Raw genomic sequence first — 27,096 nt, 5'->3', positions numbered from 1 at the left:
GGTAGTCAGCGTTGGTCAACCTGGGACTTGTAGTCCTCCAGGTATCCGGTGGTCCCTACTGGGTATAAAGGGACCCTGTAGGCGCGGTGTCTGGTGTATAGTTCGGGGTGAGCCTGGTATGCTCATCTGCCCCCTAGTTGCTTCCTCTCCCCTCTCGCCTTCGGCCACACTCAGGGCCCTCACTAGGCTTCAACTCGTGCTGTAGGCCTTGGCTCGCCTAAGCACAGCAGCCTGCGTGCTGCTTCTTCACTGATCTCTTAGCGTCAGAACACTCTCTGGACTAACTAACTCCACCCTCCAGTTTTTATATCCCTAATGGGGCTCCCTCTGGTGGTCTGAGGTGGTAGGGTGGAGGTGTGTGAATGTGTGAGGGCCTCTTGTGGAGAAGTCCATCCATGCACCCTACTGGGTTCTGTGGCACCTGCGCACAGCAGGGCGCCACACAAACAAGCGTATAAATCAGGCGTGTGCTATCCGATGTTTTATCAGATCGCACACTGACTGATATTATACAATGAGGACATGCAGAGAAACATTTTTTTCTCATAATGATTGGGTGTGAGAAAAAAATAGTTAGCACGCTGCAATCTGACTCTGGGTGCGAGAAAAAAAATAGGATGCCGCAGAGTGGAGCCGCAGTGTGGACTGGGCAGTGTATATTTATATATATCTATATATATTATATATATGGAGGACAGAAGAAGTGGTACTGGGCAGTGTATATTTATATACAGGACAGGAGGAGTGGTACTGGGCAGTGTATACGTGTATATATATATATATATATATATCTGCACACATACACACACACACAGGACAGGAGTAGTGCTGGGCAGTGTATATATTGTAAGGTGGCTAATTGTCATGTAGTCGATGGGAGGTATGTGTCACAGAGATAGCTAGTCTCTGTGATGTAGCCCGGTGTATTTTCTCTAGTGCACGCATGTACTAAGAGGTCTAATTGGTGCACCTGGGAGATGGGGTACGAGTTTCTAGGAGAGAATGTGTGGGTTCAGCAACCCACATAGCTCACCTCTAGGTGTTTTTACAGCCTATATAATGGAGGCTGTTGTTTGGCACATGTGCTGTGTCTGGAGGGAGAAGGCCTCCTGTGTGTGGTTGTCTCCAGACGGGGCCGTGTACTGGATGCCTACCAGCCTGTGTGATCACAGCACTGGCTAACCAGAGACTTTTGCTAAAAGGACTGTTTACTTTGCTTTTTGCCTGCGCTAAAGACTGTTTGTTTGTATTTTACTTTCTGGCTGGTTTATGAAGCCAATAATAAACCGTACTGGACATTTAAAGGAACATGCCTCCTGTTTGCCTCACATCACAACTGAGTGACTACAATCCCTACAATCAATATATATATATGTATATATATATATATATATACATACATACATGACAGGAGTGGTACTGGGCAGTGCGTGAGTGTGTGTATGTATATATATATATATATATATATATATATATATATATATATATATATATGTACACACAAAGTGTATATATACAATACAGACCAAAAGTTTGGACACACCTTCTCATTTAAAGATTTTTCTGTATTTTCATGACTATGAAAATTGTACATTCACACTGAAGGCATCAAAACTATGAATTAACACATGTGGAATTATATACTTAACAAAAAAGTGTGTAACAACTGAAAATATGTCTTATATTCTAGGTTCTTCAAAGTAGCCACCTTTTGCTTTGATGAATGCTTTACACACTCATGGCATTCTCTTGATGAGCTTCAAGAGGTAGTCACCCGAAATGGTTTTCCCTTCACAGGTGTGCCCTGTCAGGTTTAATAAGTGGGATTTCTTGCATTATAAATGGGGTTGGGACCATCAGTTGTGTTGTGCAGAAGTCAGGTGGATACGCAGCTGATAGTCCTACTGAATAGACTGTTAGAATTCGTATTATGGCAAGAAAAAAAGCAGCTAAGTAAAGAAAAACGCGTGGCCATCATTACTTTAAGAAATGAAGGCCCAAAACATGACTCCTATCTCCATGACATGGTGGCCATCCACCAACCATCCACTACTCCATCTAGGGTTGCACAGCAATCATCAGTAAACAAGACTGTTTTAAGATTAGTCTTCATGTACTGTACGTCTGGGCCCACTGCAATCTTTTTTGCTTGTGAGCACTATTTAGGGGTGGCTGAATAGTAGATTTATGCACAACTACAAGCCTCTCTAGGGGATTCTACACTTTAAGGTTTGACGGACTCTAGAGACACATTATCTCCAAATACCGGTTTACTGCTTTGTAAAGGTATTTACAAGCTCCTCTCTTAATCCAATGAATTTGACTGTCAGAAACTTTCCTCGTTATGCTTTTATCTACAGGAATTCATCTGCGCTCTGTATCAGCCACAAATCTTTTCACAGTACGATGATCATGCTTAAGTTTTCGTGAAAGAGCTAATGTTTTCATATCTTGTCCAAAGCATTGCAATGTTTGCTGTTTTCGGCAGCAGAAAGATCGTTTTTCTTTCCCATATTGCTTCAAACCTGTGTACTGCTTAATAATTTGGCATGTCCTTCGTAAGCAGTTTTACTTTAATTGGACTCACCTGGCAAACTAATTATTAGTGTTGAGCCACCCCCGTAGTGTTCGGGTTCGGTTCAGTTCATCGAACACCGGGATGTTCGAGGAACTGTTCGTCGAACTGTTCGTCGAACACCATAGAACACCATTGAACACTGTTAAAACCAATGGCAGGCAAACAAAAACAAATAGAAACACATAGAAAACACCTTCAAAGGTGTCCAAAAGCTGACAAACTGCTCAGAAGACACTCTCTTTAAAAAAGCCGGCCGACAATTCAGCAGCGGCATACACCGGTACCCGACAATTTAGACAAGAAGGAATAGAGCATCACACATAGATTAAATAGATAGAAACATGTCAGTCACATATATAAGAAGTACAGTGACAGTGTTGGTTACTGTACTTGTCATTTAGTGTAAAGGATTTATTAAAAAAAATATTAGTGTTTTCATGCACTGTCTCTTTAAAAAAGCCAGCCGGCAATTCAGCAGCGGTACCCGACAATTTATAACAGAAAGATAGAGCATCACACATAAATTAGATAGATAGAAACATGTCAGTCACATATATATGAAGTACAGTGACAGTGTTGGTTACTGTACTTGTCATTTAGTGTTAAAATAAAAGATTTATTAAAAAAAAAAATTGGCGTGGGGTTCCCCATAATTTTAGGCTCTAGCGGAGGTTAAGCAGACGGCTGGGGCAGATGTTTGAAACGTGGGAAGGGGTTAATACCCATGGAGCTTCCAAGGCAACTAATATCAGCCCCCAGCTGAATACCTAGCCTTTACTAGCTATTAAAATGGGGGACCCCTCCAAAAAAATAACGTGGGGCCCCCCCTATTTTAATAGCTAGCAAAGGCTAGGCAGACAGCTGGGGGCTGATATTAATAGCCCAGGAAGGGTGCCATGAATATTGGCCCCCTCCCAGGCTAGAAACACCAGCCGTCAGCCGTCCCAGAAATGGCGCATCCATAGGATGCGCCAATTCTGGCACTTAGTCTCGCTCTTCCCACTGCCCTGTAGCGGTGGCAGTGGGGTAATAGGGCTGGGGTTGATGTCAGCTTATAATGCCAGCTGACATCAAGCCCAGGTTAGTAATGGAGAGGCGTCTATAAGACACTCCCATTACTAACCCCATAGTCAAAGTTAAAAAAAACACAAACACCCAGAATAAAGTCCTTTAATTGAAATAAACACACAATTCTTTATTGTTCTAAATTAAACCATACTTACCATCACGCCCATTCCATCTGAAGCCAACGATCTCCTGCAATAAAAGAAAAATAATAAAGCAACATCATCCTTACCTTTCGATGGTTCCCAGGACAGCTCCAGCTCTGCTACATCGAGATGACAGGCTGGACCGCAGCAGAAAGCTGCCATCCAGCCTGTCATCCCACAGACACTGAGAAGCGCAGGCATGCTTGCGCTCCTCAGTGTCTGGCTGTGAAGGCATCCAGATGAGCCGACAATGAACTCAGCTCACCTCATGCACGTCACTGACAGCGTGGGAGAATTTTCCTACACATGCGGTGAGCGTGAGAGAATTCTTCTGCTGAAGCACTGAGCGCAGGAGAATTTTCCCACGCTGTCAGTGACGTGCATGAGGTGAGCTGAGTTCATTGGATATGACCTCGGCTCATCTGGATGCCGTCACAGCCTGACACTGAGGAGCGCAAGCATGCCTGCGCTTCTCAGTGTCTGCGGGATGACAGGCTGGATGGCAGCTTTCTGCTGCGGTCCAGCCTGTCATCTCGATGCAGCAGAGCTGGAGCTGTCCTGGGAACCATCGAAAGATAAGGATGATGTTGCTTTATTATTTTACTTTTATTGCAGGAGATCGTTGGCTTCAGCTGGAATGGGCGTGAAGTTAAGTATGGTTTAATTTAGAACAATAAAGAATTGTGTGTTTATTTCAATTAAAGGACTTTATTCTGTGTGTTGTGTTTTTTTTTAAATACTTTACTAGAAATTCATGGCGGTCATGTCTAAAATTGGCGTGACCCCATGAATTTCGGGCTTAGGGCCAGCTGATAATACCAAGCTGGCCCTAACCCCTTTATTACCCAGTGAGCCACCGCACCAGGGCCCTGGATGAGTTGGGTACAGCGCCAGAAGATGGCGCTTCTATGAACGCGCCATTTTCCGGGGTGGCTGCGGACTGCAATTTGCAGCGGGGGGGGGGCCCAGAAAGCTTGGGCCACCCTGCGCTACAGATTCCAGCCCCCAGCTGCCTAGTTGTACCTGGCTGGACACAAATATAGTGCGAAGCCCCACATCAATTTTTTTAAATTATTTCAGGAAATTCATGACATAATTTAAAAAAAATTGACGTGGGGCTTCGCACTATATTTGTGTCCAGGCAGGTACAGCAGGCAGGAACGGGCTGCCCCCAACCACCAGCTGCCTATTTGTACCTGGCCGGACACAACAATATAGGGAAGCCCTTTTTTTCTTAATTATTTCATGAATTTCATGAAATAATTAAAAAAAAAAAAAATACGTGGGGCTTCGCCCTATTTTTGTGTCCAGCCAGGGAAAATTCTCCTGCACTCAGCGCTTCAGCGTGAGAATTCTCCCACGCTGTCAGTGACGTGCATGAGGTGAGCTGAGATCATTGGACATGAACTCACCTCATGCACGTCACTGACAGCGTGGGAAAATTCTCACGCTGAAGCGCTGAGTGCAGGAGAATTTTCCCACGCTGTCAGTGACGTGTCTGAGGTGAGCCGAGTTCATTGGACATGAACTCGGCTCATCTTTATGCCGTCACAGTGAGACACTGAGGAGTGCAAGCATGCCTGCGCTTCTCAGTGTGTTGGGCATGGCAAGCTGGATGGCAGCGTTCTGCTGCGATCCAGCCTGTTATGTGAATGTAGCAGAGCTGGATCCGTCCTGGAAACCATGGAAAGGTAAGGATGATGTTGCTTTATTATTTTATTCTTATTGCAGAAGACATTGGCTTCAGCTGGAATGGGCATGATGGTAAGTATGGTTTAATTTAGAACAATAAAGAATTGTGTCTTTATTTCAATTAAAGGACTTTATTCTGGGTGTTTGTGTTTTTTTGCAACTTTGACTATGGGGTTAGTAATGGGGGTGTCTTATAGATGCCTCTCCATTACTAACCTGGGCTTGATGTCAGCTGGCATTATAAGCTGACATCAACCCCAGCCCTATTACCCCACTGCCACCGCTACAGGGCAGTGGGAAGAGCGAGGCTAAGTGCCAGAATTGGCGCATCCTATGGATGCGCCATTTCTGGGGCAGCTGACGGCTGGTGTTTCTAGCCTGGGAGGGGGCCAATATTCATGGCACCCTTCCTGGGCTATTAATATCAGCCCCCAGCTGTCTGCCTAGCCTTTGCTAGGTATTAAAATAGGGGGGACCACACGTCATTTTTTGGGGGGATCCTTCATTTTAATAGCTAGTAAAGGCTAGGTATTCAGCTGGGGGCTGATATTAGTAGCCTTGGAAGCTCCATGGGTATTACCCCCTTCCCAGGCTACAAACATCTGCCCCAGCCGTCTGCTTAACCTCCGCTAGAGCCTAAAATTATGGGGAACCCCACGCCAATTTTTTTTTTAAATAAATCCTTTATTTTAACACTAATTGACAAGTACAGTAATCAACACTGTCACTGTACTTCATATATATGTGACTGACATGTTTCTATCTAATCTATGTGTGATTCTCTATTCCTTCTATTCTAAATTGTCGGGTACCGCTGCTGAAATGCCGGACGGCTTTTTTAAAGAGACGGTGCATGAAAACACTATTATTTTTTTAAATAAATCCTTTACACTAAATGACAAGTACAGTAAGCAACACTGTCACTGTACTTCATATATATGTGACTGTCATGTTTCTATCTATCTAATCTATGTGTGAAGCTCTATTCTTTCTGTTCTAAATTGTTAGGTACCGGTGTATGCCGCTTCTGAATTGCCGGGTTTTCATGTTTCACTGTGAGCACTGTTCCCATCGATTTGGGCAATCACTGTAATGCCACAACCACCATGGCTGTGGCATTACAGTGAGTGGCAGACAATCCCTGCATGATTGGTGCTCTAAATAGCGCCAGACATGCAGGACACGCTTTTGGTGCACGAACAGTTATCGAACATAACCTCGATTAGCCGAATTTTTTGCAAATCGTTCGGGTTCGTCGAACAACTTGAACACCGCCCAAAACAGCTCGAATTTGAGATTGGCAAACAGTTCTAGTCGAACACTGCTCATCTCTACTAATTATCACAGGTGATCAAGATTGATTTCAGAGATCCAAAGAGCCCTGAGACACAATACCATCCATTAGTTTATTTTAAAAACAAAAAAAAGTTACATCTTTATGACACTTAAGTCTTATGTGCATAATAATTAATTTAGAATGCAATGTATACAGTAGGTAGCAGGTACAAGGCTTAGTTTTCACTTCCGCTTTAAACTGAGGCACAGACTTATCAATTAGAAATAGTAGCATTGAGCTTGCAAAGTACTTTTCAATAAAATGGCACAAGTAACTTGAACTCTCCATCTCTATGTTACTTTTATATTTTTACCACTGCAATAGTACTCATGGCCCAATCTGGTCAGGCTAGTCTTCTTCCTATGATTCCAGGACTGGCTTGCATGTTTCCTCTTCAGCACCACTCCTTTACTAGCTGCCTTGCCTCCACATCCCGCAGCTGTATTTCTGATTTCAGATCATACACTCTTCAGCTGTCAGCCTCACTTCTCAGTGTCAAGGATTTTCCGCCTGTGTGCCTGGGTATTTTTGCCACTTCTCCTCTAGTACAGTTCTTTTCAGGGCTTGCTACCTCAGCAATCTTCCTATCATGCACACCCCAGTAAAGTGACCCACTTCATTCCTCAATCAGATCTACACACTAACTGGTGCCTCACTGTAACCAGGAAAGGAGGCTTATTCGCCATGCAATGCTCCTCTGCGAAATTTAATATGCAAACTGCCTCTTCAGAGTAAAAGAGGACTTGTACTCTATAGCGCCATCTATTGGAAGCAAAAATCCTACAAGTCACAATCAACCCTTTAAAGAGTCGTGCAATATGACTTAGGATAATAGTCAAATCAGAATCTCAATTTGCAGACACGTGTTTCGGGCTGTTGGTCCTCATCAGTGCAAAGTATGAGAACTGATTTGGCTAGGTGAGCGGCTCTGGACTGAGGTCTAAGGGGTACCGTCTCTCCTGACTCTGGCATGCCAAGGTATGGAGGCTTATTCGCTGTGCAATGCTCCTCTTGGAAATTTAATATGCAAATTGCCTCTTCAGAGAAAAAGAGGTGGTGCTATAGAGTTCAAGTCCTCTTTTTTTCTGAAGAGGCACTTTGCATACTAAATTTCCCAGAGGAGCAAATAAGTCTCCTTACCTTGGCATGCCAGAGCCGGTGTGTCACTCTCCACAAGGAGAAAGGTTACACCTTAGACCTCAGTCCAGAGCCTCTCACCTAGCCAAATCAGATCTCATATTTTGCACTGATGAGGGACAACATCCTGAAACACTGTGTCTGCAAAATGAGTTTCTGATTTAGCTTTTATTCTAAGTCATATTGCATGACTCATTAAAGGGTCTATTGTGACTTGTAGGATTGCTGCTTCCAATAGGTGGCGCTATAGAGCTCAAGTCCTCTTTTTCTCTGAAGAGGCAATTTGCATGTAACCAGGAAGTAACTGTGTTGTTAATCCCAAATACTCCTCCTACCTGCAAGATTGACTGTGAACTATGACTCTGCGGTGCCCTGCATCTACACTATACTGTCCTTTCCCCAACACAAGTGAATTTATCATACCTTTTCAGCGTATAACAATACCATGAATAATTCCATAAAACTTCACATTTATACAATATAGAAATATAGTATATTACAGTTGTCATAATATCTTTAGGGGGTGTTTATTCTTTTGCCATACCTTTACACTTTAAAGGTGATAGATAGGACCTTACTGACCATAAGGGCTTACACAATACAGAAGAGAGAGAGAGGATTCCACTGATCATAAGAGCTTACACTCTACAGAAGAGAGAGAGAGAGGATTCCACTGATCATATGAGTATATACACACTGCAGACAAGAGAGGGAGAGGACCACAATGACCATAAAAGCTTACACTTTACAGGAGATAGAGAGGACCCTACTGACCATAAGAGCTTACACTCTACCTCTACAGGAAAGAGAGAACTCCATTGACCATAAGAGCTTACACTCTACAGATGAGAGAGATTTACCCAGCGACTCTGGAGATAGAAAACAACTAGTCAGGTACTGGTAACCACTGTATATGGTATAATAATTCATAAGATGTCATAAATGCAGGGCATAATGCCTGCTCTCTGATGCTTCAGCAGTGTGGGAAATGGTATCAGACAAGTTTGTTTTTCTTGCAAATCACAAATCAAATGTTAAAATGTTTCAACTCGCGTGAAACTTCAAATTTCAGGAAATTCTACTTGAACTTGATACTCCGTAAATCAATTCACTCATCTCTACCTGTTACCAATTTAAGTCAGAGGAATTATAATAATATTGAGCACAGTTTTCTGCTGACACTGAGATAGGGTTGTAGCAAATATTAGTGTATAATCTGTTTTGGGGGTTTTTAAGTGCTCTGTTTTTATAGCTACCTTTTCTCTCCCATCTGTATTTTTTTAATTGGGTTAGTATGGAATGTGAAATATTGCTGTCTGCAGCATAAACACCATTGGATCAGTCTTTGACCTTTTCAAAAGATACTAGTGACTACCGGTTGCTTCAAATAGATTTAGTTTTATTTACAGAAGATAATGCCTGTAGACTGTGAACTTTTCATTATGTTGTGACTATACATTGCCCCCTCAGTCAATTATACACAAAAAAGTGAGCTTTGCACTCTGCTTTGGCTTAAGATACCAACAGCAGGGTGACCTTTAAAGAATGCATTGAACGATAAGATCCTCTTTACCTGCCTGTGAAGGTTATGTATATGTACAGTTTACCTTTATTCGGACTTCATGGGACTTAGGAGGGGCGACTTCAATCTCTTCAATCTTCAGTGGTTGATGAGGCTCCCACAAAACTGCAGCTTTGCATTTAATAACCTGAAAATAGGAAATGTAACTGTAAATTGGTCATAAAGAATAGGTTATTGTGTAACAATATTAATTCAAAGTGAATTTCATTCCATTACTGTTTCATCTCTTAGTCCCTGCCAGTATGCCATGCAGAATTGGTTCATAAAGCTAATAATAATAATACTACTCACATTTTCTTATGCAATTTAAACAACCAGAAAAAAACACTGTTACATGTTGATCTAATATTATTGTAGTTCATTTTAATCCTGCATCATTTTAAGGATTAATTATTCTAATTTTTAGAAGTAATCACCAATCCATAGGTTATGAGAAAATTTGCAAATAGGTGAGGGTTCAACCGGTGTAACCCACACCAATCCCAAAATAGGTCTTTGAAGGTCCTCAACTGAAGCAGAGGCTAGGCATGCACACCTCTACTCCATTCATACTCCTAGACTACCAAGGATAGCCAAGTACAGCACTCTATTCTGCTCTTAAAGGCAGTTCTGGAGAAACTGAATGAAGCTGTGGTGTGAATGCCCGACCTCTGCTACATTCAGACAAGGTTTCTTGGTATTGTTGGGTGATAACTTCTAACTCTTTTTACAACTTATGTGACATTCCCTTTAAAAGAGAGTGCCAATATATAGTATAATATATTTCAAGTATAACAGAAAAAAAGAAAGAATAGTTTTACTATATGAGCTAAATAATGCTAAAAGATCATGCTACTTAAATCCAAAGCAATCAGTTGTCTACTATGGAACATTAATACTTATCGCAAAAACTATCTGTGCAATTCACAATCATGTATTTAGGCTATGTGCCCACGTTGCGGAAATGAAGCACAAAATTTCTGCTTCATTTCCGCATGTCCTCCCCCGGAAAAATGCATGCGGAATTCCGCACGCGTTTAATGCGTGTTTATCGCGCGCTTATCGCGCGTTTTCAACATGCGGAATTGCCTTGCGTTTTTAATGCATTGCACAAGGCAATTCCGCATGCGGAAACGCAAAATTAATGGACATGCTGCGGATTTTTGAACGCAGCATAAACGCTGCGGAAAAATCCGCAGCATGGGCATAGAACTTGCGGATTCTCATTGGGGACCATGGGATGCGGATTACCAAGCGTTTTACAAGCGTTTCCTCTGCGGAAAATCCGCAGCAAAAACGCTTGTAATCCGCAACGTGGGCACGCAGCCTTAGGCTTTGATTCACCAGAACTAGCTTAATGTGACAAATGTGTTGCTCACTGTGTTGCTCACAATGAGACCAATCATTTATTGTCTTATGAAGCCTGTGCTGTCACTGACTATTGCAGGGATATCTACTTAAAGGAACCTATCATGTCGAAAAATGCTATTAATCTGCAGATATGGGGTTAATCTGCAGGTTAATAGCATTGTAAAGCCATGCAGCCTCCTCATCGAAACCTTGGCTGCCGGGAGGAAATTAACTTTATTCTTCCAGGTAGCCTTCAGCTTTCAGTAGTAGAGGGGCAGCCGATGCAGCTTCAGTCACGGCTCAGTACATAGTAAGTGGTGGCCATAAGCATGTCCCGGCAGCAGGGGTGGATTAAGAGTAGCCAGGGCCCCGGGCAGTTTAGAAGGCGTGGGCCCCCTCCCGCTGACAGAAATAGTGGTGAGCGTATCACTGAGCGCACATTTTTCCCTTATGTACAGAACTATATATAACATAGCCACATACATAATAGGGCAGGGGTGGGAGATTAATTTTCATAAGGGGCCACATGAGAAACAATGACTGTTGTGGAGGCCGAACAATAGGCTGAAATTAATTCTGCTCAATATTAACATATTAATTATTTTTTATAATATTTGTATCACTTAATATTGAGCAGAATTAATGTGCTGACATACCCTATATACAGTACGAGCTCCCACATAGCCCCCTCAATCAACAACCAAAGCAATCAACCTATGGGGCCTTCATACATGTAAAACATAAAAAAAAAACTAAAAAAATTCTCTCTTTATTTTAAAAACTCAATACATAAAGACATTAGTGATGGGCGAACGTGGTCAGATAACTATATGGCCTGAACAGTTGTGTACTAAGCTTAGCGGCGTCTTCTTCCGACGCTTTTTGTCCTCCTTTGGTCATTCAGGGATCCATCAGGAAATTCCTTCAATCAGGACAAGGAAAGGAGACTATAAGCCGAACTGTAATGAGAATAACAGCTCACAGGTCCAGGCAATATGCCTCCGCAAAGCCCCCTACATACAATATGAGCCCCCACACAGCCCCCCCATATACAGTATGAACCCACACATAGCCCCCTACATACAGTATGAACCCCCCATAGCCCTGTACATACAGTAGGAGTTCACACACAGGCCCCTACTTAAAGTATGAGCCCCTACATAGCTACCTAGATACGGTAAGAGCTCTCACACAGCCCCATAGATACAGTATGAGCTCCAACATAACTCCTTTTATGCAGTATAAATCCACACCTACATACAATATGACACCACATAGTCCCCCAATATACAGTATGAGCCTCCACATAGCCTCCTATATACAGTATGAGCCCCCACATACAGTACGAGTCCACACACAGTACCCAATATACAGTATGAGCCCTACATAGCTACAGTAAGAACACTCACACAGCCCCATATATACAGTATGAGCGCCCACATAACTCCCTTTATAAAGTATGGATCCACACAAAGTCCCCTACCTACAATGACACCACACAGTCCCCCAATATACAGTATGAGCCCCCACATAGCCCCCTACGTACAGTATGAGCACCCTACATACAACATGAGCCCCCACACAGCCATATACAAACAGTATGAGTCCTCACATAGCTCCTAATATATAGTATGAGCCCCCATATAGTTCCTTACAGCCCCTAAACCCACAAGATAACATTAATCTGTAGTCCCCAACATAATATACTATGCAGCCACTAGCAGCCCCCATGGTCACATACCCTGTGCCCCCCCCCATGGTCACATACCCTGCACCCCCCATGGTCCCCTACCCTGCAGCCCCCTCATAGTACCATACCCTGCGGCCCCCCCATGGTCCCATACCCTGCGGACCCCCCATGGTCACATACCCTGCGGCCCCTATGGTCACATGCCCTGCTGCCCCCCCCATGGTCACATGCCCTGCGGCTCTTCCTCCATGGTCACATACCCTGTGGTCCCCTCATGGTAATATACCCTGTGGCCCCCCCAAATGGTCATATACCTTGTGGCCCCCCATGGTGATATACCTTGCGGTCCCCCATGGTCACATACCCTGCAGCCCACTGGGTGACATGCCCAAGTCACTCTCTCACAGGATGCTATTTTCTTCTTACCATCACCAGGAGCTGCCAGCAGGAAGGAACCGAAGCATTGAAAGGCAGCACTGAGCACAAGATGAGCAGGGAGGCAGAGCCAGCACAGAGCACCACAGGGAACTGCAGTGCAGGAGCAGACAGCCGGGAATCCCAGGGGCTCTGCATGTGAGTACAGCTGATATGGGCATGCAGAGTGCGCTGCGTGTTCGCATCTGCTGCATTGTCCTGCAGGCGGCGCACCGACCATTATCATGAGGGCAGTCTGACTATGGGCCCCCCCAGAGCCTCGGGCCCTGGGCGGTAGCCCAGATTGCCCTCATTATAATCCGCCTATGCCCGGCAGTGACTGACAGACGGCTCTGTATTTAAGTAGTGATGAGCGAATATGTTCAAGATCCGATCTCCAAACTTAAATTCGACACGAATGTGGCACATTCGAATTCGTGATCAGAAAGGCGAGCAAAATTTGTTAAATTCTGTAAAATTGGTAACATTCAGCAAATTTCCGTGGTTACGTGATTGTGGGCCAACTACAGCGTTTTTTACAGTTTTGCTAGCATAGTGCTTGTGTATGATGAGTGGGGAAACTTGGCAGATGAGTGGGGGGACTGGTGATAGCTCAGAACAGTTGAGATCAGTTTTTTTTTTCTTCTTGTAGAACTTACACTTTAAGTCAGGAAAGCGCGACTAGCCAATCAGAGAGCAGGAAGCATCCAGAGTGTCCCAGACACAAGGACTTCTGCAATAGGCTGCTGAAATCACATGTCCTCTCCATGTAAAAACCGGCCATTTTATGCATGTAACTGGAGGAGACAGACGCTGAATGTGCTTTGTCCTGTGTAATGAGATATTAGCTAGATAGATGGGCGCTTCTGTGGAAGTCAGATAGTGTAGATAAGTCCTGTGCTGTGTACCTGTTCAATTGACCTTGCAGCCCTTTTTTTGTTTTTGTGCAATTTCTGAGATTCTGACAGAAAGAGCAGGGCATATGGCTCAGAACAGTGCTGTGCACCAGTTGTACTGTGCTCCATGCAGACCTTCAATCTATTTTTGCACTTACTAATGTGATAAAGCAAGCAAGTAAGCCCTTGTAGGCCACTTTTTGTTTTTTGTGGAGTTGAAATTCAGCTGTCTGCAGAGATTGTCAGTGCAGAGCACAAAAAACTTTTTTTTTCATTTGCTAATGTGATAGTGAAAACTATGTTAGCCTGGTTTGTCATTTTTTTGGTGGGTGAAATTCAGCTGTTTTCAGATAAAAAAATTGATTTTTTCTATTGCTAGCCACAGTCCACCAAAGATTTTTTTGTGTGGCAGACGTCATACATTCTGCTATACGTCAGCTTCTACGTTAGTGGCGGTGAACTTCAGCTGTATACAGAGTAAAAAAAATATATTTTTTCTGTTGCTAGTCAGAGACCATAAAACATTTTTTGGTGTCACAAACGTCATACACTTTGCTAAAAGCCACATAATATTTTAGTAGCGGTGAAATTCAGCTGTATGCAGAGCTTATGCACAGTAAATAAATATATTTTTTACTGTGACTAACAGGATACAGCAGGCTAGATCTGAGTTTGAAATATCTTGGAGCATACATTCTATGTTATACAGGCCTCATCCACAGTCAAAAAATACTTTCTTTGATTCCTAATGTTATACAGCAGGGGATATCTCAGTTTGAATTAGTTTGGAGAATATCTCGTATGTAAACAGGCCTCATCCACAATTAAAAAATACTTTCTTCTGTTATTAATGTGATACAGTAGGGGACATCTCAGTTTGAAATTGTTCGTAGCATATCTCCTATGTTATACAGGCCTCATCCACAAAAAAAAATACTTTCTTTTGTTACTAACGTCATACACTAGGGGACATCTCAGGGTGCCAAGGGAGGGTGGTTCACTGCGATCGAGGGGGGTTGGCAATACCAGAAAAAGTGTTAGTGAAGGCGATGAACAAATGGAGGAGGAAGAGGTGATGGGCAAACAACAGTCAGAACAATCATCCCCTCTTTGTTCGTGTTTGGCGGTAGGGGACGGAGGAAACAAGCATCAGAATTAGTCAGCCACCAACCCAGCATGGGCTTGAACCTCAGGAAAATGGCTAACATACAGTGGGGGAAAAAGTATTTAGTTAGGCATCAATTGTGCGAGTTCTCCCACTTAAAAAGATGAGAGAGGCCTGTAATTGACATCATAGGTAGACCTCAACTATGAGAGACAAAATGAGAAAACAAATCCTGAAAATTACATTGTCTGATTTGGAAATACATTTTTTTTAAATTTTGGTAGAAAATAAGTATTTGGTCACCTACAAAAGTTCATCTCAATACTTTGTTATATATTCTTTGTTGGCAATGACAGATGTCAAACGTTTTCTGTAATTCTTCACAAGGTTGGCATACACTGTTGCTCGCATGTTGGACCATTCCTCCATGCAGATCTCCTCTAGAGCAGTGATGTTTTGGGGCTGTCGCTGGGCAACACAGACTTTCAACTCCCTCCAAAGGTTTTCTATAGGGTTTAGATCTGGAGACTGGCTAGGTCACTCCAGGACCTTGAAATGCTTCTTACGAAGCCACCCCTTGGTTGCCCTTGTGGTGTTCTTGGGATCATTGTCATGCTGAAAGACTCAGCCACGTTTCAACTTCAATGCCCTTGCTGATGGAAGGAGGTTTGCACTCAAAATCTCACGATACATGGCTCCATTCATTCTTTCATGTACAAGAATCAGTCGTCCTGCTCCCTTGGCAGAGAAACAGCCTAAAAGCATGATGTTGCCCCATGCTTCCCAGTAGGTATGGTGTTCTCTGGATGCAACTCAGCATTCTGTCTCCTCCAAACACGATAAGTTGTGTTTCTACCAAACAGTTCTACTTTGGTTTCATCTGACCATATGACATTCTCCCAATACTCTTCTGGATCATCCAAATGCTCTCTAGCAAACTTCAGACGGGCCCGGACATGTAATGGCTTATGCAGGGGGACATATCTGGCACTGCAGGATCTGAGTCCCTGGCGGCGTAATGTGTTACTGATGGTAGCCTGTGTAAAATTGGTCCCAGCTCTCTGCAGGTCATTAACTAGTTCCCCTCGTGCAGTTCTGGGATTTTTGCTCACCGTTCTTGAGATCATTTTGACCCCACGGGGTGAGATCCTGTGTGGAGCCCCAGATCGAGGGAGATTATCAATGGTCTTGTATGTCTTCCATTTTCTAATTATTGCTCCCACAGTGAAATTGATGCCACTTTGCTGGTGTCTGCCAATTTTTGGAAATATGGAGAATCCTGATTGGGTCTCCATCTATTGGGTTTGGCTGTAGTGGAAGAAACTACTTCTACTCTGGTGAAATTGATGCCACATTGGTGATGTTAGGCCCTTATTTAGGGAAATGTAAACACTTCTGATTGAGTCTCCATCTACTGGGTTGGCATTAGGGAAAGCCGTGTCGTTCCTATTTCTACAATTTCTACTGTACTGAAATTGATGCCACTTTGCTGGTGTCTGCCACTAATTTTTGGAAGCGTGGAGAATCCTGATTGGGTCTTCGTCTATTGGGTTTGGCTGTAGTGAAAGAGTTGTCGGTCACCATTATACTAGTTCTACTCTAGTGAAATTTATTCTTTGGTGCAGATATTTTTGCCACAGGGGTACACAAGATATAATCAAAATTGTTTTTCTTAGTACCATGGTACCATCTTTTAATTTTTCGGTGCTGATATTGTTCTCCATACAGGGGTTCACATTAATAATGAGAGAGCACTAAATGTGCTCAACTTAGTGGTTCAGCGGTTTCTCAAAACCTACCCAAATCTTCCAGAGCTGCTTTTGAAAGCACACCGCGTGTGTGCCCATTGCAGAAAGTCAGCTATAGCTTCCACCTCCCTGACAGTGCTTCAGCAGTATATGCAGCTTACAGCTCACCGACTGTTGTGCGATGTCACCACATGTTGGAAATCAACATTGCAGATGTTGGGAAGGATTTGTGAGCAGCAGACGGCAGTTGCTGAGTACTAGCTTCAACACACCCATCGGCATTCAGGTCAACCTCCGCACATAAGAACTGATGAGTGGGCATGGATGTCTGACTTCTGTGTCGTCTTCCAAAACTTTGAGGACTCCACCAAGATGCTGAGCGGCGATGATGCCATAATTAGTGTCACCATCCCACTTCTCTGTCTACTGAAACGCTCGCTGCTCACAGTTAAAGAGGAGGCATTGCAGGCGGAGCAAGGAACTATGCAGTCCAGCCTCATCTCATCTCAAAGCGTATTGGATGATAATGAGGAGGAGGATGAGGAGGAGAACATGGACAGTCATCCTCTTGGGGAGGACAGGGATGTCTTGGATGTCTTGGAAGTCTTGATACCCTTCTTTCAGTCTGTGGGAAAGCGGTATGAGTTTCGCTTAATGACCTTCAGTGGCCTAAACCGTGGCTTTGCTTATGCACATTATTTTTCAAAACGCATTGCATATCAGGCCATTGTCCATCTCTGTAGTGATTAAATTCAAGGCGTAAATAAAGATCTTTGTCTGTGACTAAGTACCACCGAGAAGTGTGAGCTGATGTTGGACGGGCTGCCATTGCTTATGTAATAAGCTGAATTAGAGGACTTCCTGGGACAAATGACAGCCAGAGTCACTGAGATAAAGAATATGGCTGTGGTGAAATACAACTCTCACCGAACAGTGTCAGACTGAAAAACATTGGGCCCACCAGAGGATTTGATTCTGAGGGACCACCTTCCACCCCCGCTAAAGAACCCCATAGCAGCTGCAAGGTTTGCGCTATGATCTCTCCTAAAGGAGAAGCCAGGGCCCACCAGAGGATTCTCCGGATCTGTGGTGGGCACGTCCAACCCTGCCGAGAAGCAGCCCTGGCTAAGAAAAGTGTGTGGGAAGGTTCCCAGACATTCTATGGCTGTTTTTTTATTGTAGACTGGCTCCGTACCATCCCTGGCCACATTCACTTGTCCACGTGTTTGTGGTTAGGCGATCCTTCCCACTAAGTGCACTGGGGAGGGCATGGGTAATGTTCTGGGACCCGTGCTTGTGGGAGGTGGGGACAACACCAGGAGAAATAGTGGCGGCTGGGGACTGAGTATGGAAACCCGGCCAATGCCGCTATGAAGTTGTGAAAAGCTTCCACCTCCATCAGCCTATAAGGCAACATTTCAAGTGCAAGCAGCTGTCCAGAAATGTGTCAGTTTAGTAATACGGCCTGTGGGTGGGTGGGTGGCTGGCTGCATACTTGCACTTGCATTCCAAGTAACAGAGAACTAAGGAGATGGATGGCCTCATCATCATCACAACCTGAAAGGTTTGCCCTATGAACTCTCCTAATGGAGAAGCCAGGGCCCATTGTAGGATTCTCCGGTTCTCTGGTGGGCCAGTCCAACCCTGCTGAAAAGCATCCCTGGCTAAGAAAAGTGTGTGGGAAGGTTCCCGAACACTCTATGAATTCTTTTTTACTGTGGACTGGCTTCAGCAATCAATAAGATTGCAATCTATAAGATCCCTTCACTGGCTCCCAATTGCCCAGTGTATTGAGTTCAAACTACTAACACTGACATACAAAGCCATCCATAACCTTTCTTCTCCATACATCTCTGAACTAATCTCCCAATATATTCCCTTACGTAATCTCTGGTCCTCCCAAGACCTCTTTTCCACACTTATTTGTTCCTCACCCAATCACCTCCAATACTTGTACCAAATATCCCCCATCCTCTGGAATTCTGTGCCTCAACACATCTGATTAGCCATCACATTCGGATCCTTCAGACACAACCTGAAAACCCATCTCTTTAAGACAGCCTACAGCCTCGCTGCCACCCCACCTCAACATCACCGGAGCTAATGCAACTCCACGACCTACTATCTCCTTCCCCACCATCCTGTAGAATGTAAGGCCGCAAGTGCAGAGTCTATAAGGCTTAAGATGCAATATGGCACCTTGGTAAAGCCCAGTTATGTTCTCCCTCTGATATCTAACAATAACAATCAGGTCATGCTGGAGAAACTTGCGCCTACTGCCACTCAGTGTCTTCATCTCCTTTGTGAGAAACAAATGTTTGCTCAGCCAGTCTACCAAATAAAATTCCTGTGGTACAGAAATTCTGGATGGCTTTTCTTTTGGTACTGAGTACTAATACCAAATCGTGGCGTACCATTCACTGGATATTCCTGGCTGTTTGGAGACAGACAAGCTCACTCCCACAGAAAAGTACCAGCAAGCTAAGGAGATGGTGGCCTCTATCATCATGAAGGAGTTTGCTGTCTAGTAGTCTGGCTTTTATAATAAAGATTCTGCTCATTTTTATAGTTTTAAGTGAGCATGCAGAGACTGTGGTTTCCGCAGCAGCGCATTCAGACTAGAAGCAGAGAAATTGCAGTACCATCAGGTTGAGGATGTGAGCCATGAAAGTCACATGTCTGAGGTTGCCCCGGCATAGGGCTGCCACCGGTTTTTGCACCATTATCACACACGGTCTTCACTTGCTACAGGTTCAGTGGAGACAGCTATTGCTCAAACTCGGCCTGGAGAGCTGTCCATAACTCTTCAGCTGGATGCCTGTGTGACGCTCACAGCCCTCACCCTGGGAAGTGGGGGTTTTACTCGGAGCCGGGTCAGTGTAGTTGTCTCGGGGTTACAGTCGAGGCCCTGACCCGGTCCGTACCCAGGGCGGTCACAATAAAAGATGTTTAATGGGCTTTCAGGGTTGAGTGGTAATTTTCCGACTACGCCACCTATGGTTCCCGGTGATGGACACCAGCGCTGTTTCAGTCCACTGAGGCCGGTGTTACAGACAGCTAAGATGGGACGGCTCCCCGCAGGTGGAGCGGGCCTCAGGGCAGTGTGAGAAAGGAATGGTGGGTGCAGTGCCGCGCAGGAAATAACAAGCTGAAGCGGGGTGTGAAGTCATCCAGGGTATTTTACTCACTTGATGAAGTTTCAGCTGCAAAGCTTCCCTCTGCTCCTCGCGGCGTGCTGCGGCCACCAGGAAGGGGGTCCAGCACTTTCCAGGTAGATCAGGAGCACCTGTCGAGACCCCTCTGGTGTGTGTTCCTCTCCTTGGTGAGTTCTCCCACTAAGTCTCCACTTGACTGTTTGTGCGGTTAGAACTAGGTGTAAGGCCGGGTCCCACTGGATGAACGCAGGTAGAGAGGTACAGGTGGCGTATGCCGCTCCATCCGTATCCCTCCTGGGATCCACTAAGCCTCCGGGATTTTCTGACTGGGACGTGAAGTAGCAAAGTCAGATATCGGGGGCCGGTCACCCCTCTTGCAGCAGGAGTTCCTCTGACTAGGCCAGAGTAAGAAATACAGGTGGCGTATGCCGCTCCGTCCATATCCCCCTGGGATCCTTTTGCCTGTGGAGCTTGTCTCCTCTACTCCCCTCCAGGCCTTCTCAGGTCAGGACCTTGACCGGGTAGAGGCAGTGGTTAACTCTGACCCACTCCTCATCTCAAGGCCAGAGAACGAGGACTGTGTATCTTCAATAGGCTGCAGGTTCTAACAGAAGGCCACAATCAGCGATGAAGATCACAATCAAAGACCTTGAACCCAAGATGTCTGTAGATTAAATATGAATGAATAAGTGTAACCTAAAAGTGTGTTCTCCACCCTCACCCACTACATGGTTCCCCCTATCTTTTGGCTCCCCCCATCTCCTATATCCCGGGCCGGGGCAGCACCCTGGTGCATTTAGGCCCCCTACAGGACAGGAGTGGTATAGTGTTGAATGGTGAAATGGTGTCCTGAGAAGTATTCCATCCTTACCTGGAAGAGGAGATACCACACCTCTACTGAGGTGCAGTACCCCAGTCGCAACTGAACCCTCAGGGGCACCACACCTGCGATCTTCAAGGCATATTAATTTGAAGACTGCCTGATTGCGGTGAGCCCCGGCTGCGCAGTACGGAGGTGGGGGCGATTCTCTCTGCACTGTTGGAACGTGTGTCTCAATAAGGCAGAGGTTGAGGGTGCTGGTGGAGGCCCTAGAGGAAGTGGAGGATGCAGAAGCACTGGAGGAAGTGTTAGATACAAAGGTTTGTCCCGCAAGCCTTGGTGATTCCAACACTTGCTGTCTAGTGACACCTTGGTGTCTAGTGGTTTAGTTCTCCATCCCCTGGTGTGTAGTGGTTTAGTTCTCAAACCCTAGCTGTTTAGTAGGTTAGTTTTCCAACCCCTGTTGTCTTACTAGTTTAGTTCTCCAACCCATTTTCTATTAGTTTAGTTCTCCATGTTCTGGTGTGTATTTATTTCTTTCTCCAACCCATCCATTCCCACTCCCAGGGGTTAACATCGGGTGACAAGGGTTTAGATTCTTCTGGACCCTACTTCATCTGCGCCTGGATCAACTGAAAAAAATTTTGGACATCTCTACACATGCTTTCCCCCTCTTGAGTCTCTTAAGCTTTGGATCAGACCTCTGATGCCCCAAAATGGAATGTGTGAACAGCTCTGCAGACTCACCCATCTGTGCTTCCCCATAGTCAGTTGGCCAGTTGGAGAGTTAAGACGTGGGTGAAAACAAGGGTAATTGGGGTGGCACCTCTGAGGACTGTACTGTGTGTGATGTTAAGGTGGAGGAAGAGGAGCAGAGGCCACTTGATGTAGCGCTTGTCATTTACTGGAGCACATGTTCTTCCTGCCTCTCATCTACAAGGCATACCGCTGTGCGACTGCCAAAGAAAGGGAGTGAAGTCCAGTAACAGAAGTTTTCAAAATGCTGCACAATTGCTCACTGCAGCAAAACAAACCTACTTCTCATCTCTCATATCATACGTGTCTCACAACCCTAACCAGCTATTCAGTACTTTCAAGTCCCTCCTCTGTCCACCAGCTCCCCCTTCCTCTCCTCTCCTCTCATCTCAGCTGAAGACTTAGCCTCATTATTCAAGCAGATGATTAACAACATAGGGCAAAGCTTTTGCTTAACCACTTCGCGCCAGAGCCTGTTTTTGCCTTCGTGACCGGGCCAATTTTTTCAATTCTGACCACTGTCACTTCATGAAGTAATTACTCTTGAACGCTTCAACGGATTCCCCTGATTCTGAGAATGTTTTTTCGTGACATATTGTATTCATGACAGTGGTAAAATTTCTTTGATATCACTTGCGTTTATTTGTGAAAAAATTGGAAATTTGGCGAAAATTTTGAAAATTTTGCAATTTTCAAACTTTGAATTTTCATGCCCTTAAATCAGAGAGATATGTCACACAAAATAGTTAATAAATAACATTGCCCACATGTCTACTTTACATCAGCACAATTTTGGAACCAAAATTTTTTTTGTTAGGGAGCTATAAGGGTTAAAATTTGACCAGCGATTTCTCATTTTTCCAACAAAATTTACAAAAACATTTTTTTAGGGACCACATCATATTTGAAGTCACTTTGAGGGGTCTTCATGACAGAAAATACCAAAAAGTGACACCATTCTAAAAACTGCACCCCTCAAGGTGCTCAAAGCCACATTCAAGAACTTTATTAACCCTTAAGGTGCTTCACAGGAATTTTTGGAATATGGAAGAAAAAAATGAACATTTAACTTTTTTCACAAAAATGTTCCTTTAGACCCAATTTTTTTATTTTTGCAGGGGTAACAGGAAAAAATGGACCCCAAATTTTTTTGTGCAATTTCTCTTGAGCGCGCTTATACCCCATATGTGAGGGAAAACCACTGTTTGGGCACACTGCAGGGTTCGGAAGGGAAGGAGTGCCATTAGAAATTTTGAATGTAAAATTTGTTTGAATAATTAGCAGACGCCATGTTGCGTTTGGAGAGCTCCTGATGTGCCTAAACAGTGGAAACCCCCCACAAGTGACACCATTTTGGAAACTAGACCCCTTAGGGAACTTATGTAGATGTGTGGTGAGCACCTTGCACCCCCAGGTGCTTCACAGAAGTTTATAATATTGAGCCGTAAAAATAAAATTTTCACATTTTTCCCACAAAAAATGTTTTTCATCCCCTAATTTTGCATTATCATAAGGGTAACAGGGGAAATTGCACCATTAAATTTGCTGTGCAATTTCTCCTGAGTATGCCGATAACCCATATGTGGAGGAAAACCACTATTTGGGTGCACTGCAGGGTTTGGAAAGGAAGGCGCGCCATTTGACTTTTTGAATGTAAAATTTGTTTGAATAATTAGCGGACGCCATGTCGCATTTGGGGAGCCCCTGATGTGCCTAAACAGTGGAAACCCCCTACAAGTGACACCATTTTGTAAACTAGACCACTTAGGGAACTTATCTAGATGTGTGGTGAGCACATTGGGAGACATAATAAACAAATCAGTAGCAGGTGAAGAATTGGTTTTATTTATTTTTTACGCCGTTCCTCGTGCGATATAAGTGATGAGATTATTTTATTCTTCAGGTCGGTGCGATTACAGAGATACCAGATTTATATCAGGTTTTTATGACTGACTGCTGTCACACACTAAAAGATGCTTTTTTTTGCAAAATCTAGTTTATGCATCGCCATATTTAGAGATATAATTTTTCCATATTTCGGCCGACAGAGTCATGTGACAGCTTGTTTTTTGCGGGACGAGTTGACATTTTTATTGGTACCATTTTTGGGTACGTGACATTTTTTGATCGCTTTCTATTCCGTTTTTTGGGAGGTAAAATTAACAAAAATCAACAATTCAGGAATTGTTTTTTGAGGTTTTTTTTATGCCATTCTGCGTGTGGTAAAAGTGATAAGGCAGCATTATTCTTTGGGTCAGTACGTTTACAGCGATACTACACTTACGGTATATTTTTTGATGTTTTGGCGCTTTTACACAATAAAACAATTGTGTAAAAATATTTTTTTTGCATCACTTTATTCTGAGTGCTATAACTTTTTTATTTTTCGGCTGATGGAGCTGTATGGCAGCTTTTTTTTTGCGGAACAAGATGACGTTTTCAGCGGTACCATATTTATTTCTATTTTGCTTTTTGATCGCATTTTTTTCCACTTTTTGTTTGGCAATATGAGGAAAAAGCATAGTTTTTTGCTCCGTTTTTTATTTATTTTTATTACGGTGTGCAAAGAAGGAGTTAATTAGTGTGACAGTTTTATAGCTCGGGTTGTTTCGGATGCGGCGATACCAAATATGTGTACTTTTTTTGTTTTTGCATAAATATACGGATTTATCGGTTTAATATTTTATTTATTTTTATTTATTTTGTGATTTTTTTTTTAACAGTTTGAAAACATTTTTTTTACTTTTTTTTTACATTTTTACTTAGTCCCTGTATGGGACATTAATTTTTATTTTTCTGATCACTGATCTCATCCAATGTAATAGACATATATTACATTGGATGAGACCACTGCTGACAGTTTCACACTGTGTCTCCTGCTGGACTCAGCTTGCAGGCTGAGCCTAGCAGGACACCATATATGGCAGATCTGGAGGCGGTCATGTGACCTCCAGCTGCCATAACAACGCCAGGTCCTGGAAGGTATCAGGGGTCGTCGGAGAGGTAAGTAGACGACCCCCTCTCCTCCTGCTATCTTCTATTTGCCGCAATCACTATAGATCGCGGCATATAGAAGACAGTAAAGGGTTAACATCACTGGGACCTGATCCAATCAAGTCCCGATGATGTTCCCTGTCAGAGCTATTGCTCTGCACCACACCCGCAGCGCTTGCAGGACCCTCGGGGTCCTGAGCGCTGCGGGACCACCCACCGTTTTTAAACGTCGGCGCTGCACAGAGCCCAGGCAGCGCCGACGTTTATCTACAGTGGGCGGTCGGGAAGCGGTTAAAGTCCCAACAGCCCCTTCTCATATCGACTCAACTCTCCTCCTCCAAAACCAGCTTCTCCGCCATCACGGAAGATCATCTTTACTCTCCAAATCACATCTCACCACCTGTGAAATTGACCTAATACCATCTCACCTCATTCTAAACTGTACCAAAGTCTTCATCCCAAGCCTAACCCCCCTCTTCTACCTGTTACTAACAACTGGCATCTTCCCATCATGATTCAAACATACCTCAATCACACCCATCCTCCAAAAGCCCTCCCTTGACCCATCCTATGTTTAGCTATCGCTCCATCTCACTTCTCCCATATGCCTCCAAACTACTGGATCAACATGTCTATTTTGAACTGTCCTCCCACCTCTCCTCCTGCTCCCTCTTTGACCGCTTATAATCAGGCTTCCGAGCTCATCATTGCACTGAAACTGCCCTGACTAAACTCACCAACGACATACTAACTGCCTAATCCAAGCCAGACTACTCTGTCTTCTTCCGCCTAGACCTGTCATCTGCCTTTGACACAGTAGACCATACCCTCTTACTACAGACTCTCATCTCTCGGCATCACAGACTTGGCCCTGTCTTGGATCTTTTCATACCTAACCGACAGGACATTCAGTGTCTCCCACTCACACACCACCTCCTCATCTCAACCCCTGTGTGTCGGTGTCATCTAAGGTTCAGTTGTAGGACCCAGGCTCTTCTCCATCTACACCTCCGGCCTGGGAAAGCTCATGGTCTCACAGCTTTCAGTATCACCTCTATGCTGATGACACACAGATCTAATTCTCTGGACCTGATATCACCTCCTTACTAACCAGAATCTCACAATATGTGTCCTGTAGTTCATCTTTCTTCTCTGCTAGATTTGTAAAAATTAACATGGATAAAACAGAATGCATCATCTTTCTTCCATTTCATTCACACCCCCAACTGACTGATCTATCAAAGTGAATGGCTTCCCACTCTCCCCAGTCCCGCAAGCTTGACTTTGATATGTCCTTCAAACGTCAGATCCAAGCCCTTTCCACTTGCTGCTGACTCCAAGTCCAAAGTATCTCGGGGATCCGCACATTCCTCAACCATGAATCTACAAAAACACCAGTGCACGCCTTCATCATCTCCCGCCTCGACTACTACAAGCTCCTGCTCTGTGGTCTCCCTTCTACCACTCTCACGCCCCTCCAATCTATCCTAAACTGTGCTGGCCGATTAATCCACCTGTCACCCCACTATTCCCAGGCTTCTCCCCCCTGTCAATCCCTGCGCTGGCTCCCTGTTGCCCAGAGACTCCAGTTGAAAAGCCTAACTTTGGCATACCAAGCCATCGAAAACTTGTCTCCTCCATACATATGTGACCTAGTCTCCCTGTACTAGTTACCTGCTTGCAACTTAACATCCTTCCAAAATCTCCATCTCTACTTGTCTCTTATCTCTTCTTGTCACGATCGCATACAGGATTTGTCCCGTGCATCTCCACTGCTGTGTATTGCTGTACCCCAACACATCAGACTCTCGCTTACCATGCTAACTTTGAAAAGGAAGCTGAAGACCCACTTCTTGTGACAAGCGTACAATCTGTGGTAAGCCTCGCTCCAGCATACCGACTAGCTGTGCCCTGACCTACTGTATCTTCACCCATTCCTTGTAGATTGTTTGTGTGCCCTGGCGGGCAGGGTCCTCTCTCCTCTTGTACCAGTCAGTGACCCCTTTTGACATGTAAAGTGCCACGGAATAAATGTCTCTGTAATAGTAATAATAATTATAGTACTTGTACTCTGGGTCAATTGATGGCACTTTCCTGGTGTCTACCCCTAATTTGATGTGTTTTGGCAGATTTTGGGCCCATTTTAAGGGGTTGTATATGCATATTTATTTGTCACCCCATTAAATCCTATGGCGATCGTAATCCGAATCGATTATTGAAACATTCGCTCATTTCTATACTTAAGCACTGCTGAGCTAGCTGTCAGTCACTGCCGGGGTTACACTGTGTACTGAGCGGTGACTAAAGTCATACCTCTATGACTGACCGCCCGAGTGTGCCGGAAGGAATAAAGTTTGTTTCCTCCCCGCAGCTGGGCTGTCAGTGTAGCAGCCGCACAGCTTTAGCATGCTATTACCCTGAAGATTAACCTCATAAATGCAGGTTAATAGTATTTTTTTGATATGATCGTTTCCCTTTAATACAATGTACTGTAATCACATTCATTATTCTCAGTGATCACTGTGCCTTCGCTGCCACCTAGTGCCCATTTTAATAATATTAATAATAATTTCATAAGCTGTTACCACCTAAGCCTTATGGGGAAAGATATGCATCAGAGTTGGAGAGGAATTTCCAGTAAACTTTATCCCTA

General features: G+C 44.2%; 1 protein-coding gene across 3 annotated transcripts in view; it reads right to left on the bottom strand.

Annotated features, from left to right (window-relative positions):
- LOC141153740 (alcohol dehydrogenase 1-like) overlaps positions 1–27,096 on the bottom strand; it is a 225,746-nt gene that overhangs the window by 146,374 nt on the left and 52,276 nt on the right. For all 3 annotated transcript variants that reach the window (XM_073638847.1, XM_073638856.1, XM_073638839.1), the window contains exon 2: positions 9,562–9,663. In XM_073638847.1, coding sequence (XP_073494948.1) covers positions 9,562–9,663 — 102 coding nt within the window. The remainder of the gene's footprint in view (positions 1–9,561; positions 9,664–27,096) is intronic.

The sequence above is a fragment of the Phyllobates terribilis genome, unplaced genomic scaffold, assembly GCF_046119375.1.
Source record: "Phyllobates terribilis strain yellow unplaced genomic scaffold, ASM4611937v1 Scaffold_1__5_contigs__length_1240528914, whole genome shotgun sequence".
Taxonomy (NCBI): Eukaryota; Metazoa; Chordata; class Amphibia; order Anura; family Dendrobatidae; genus Phyllobates; species Phyllobates terribilis.
This window is presented reverse-complemented; position numbering and strand designations above follow the sequence as displayed.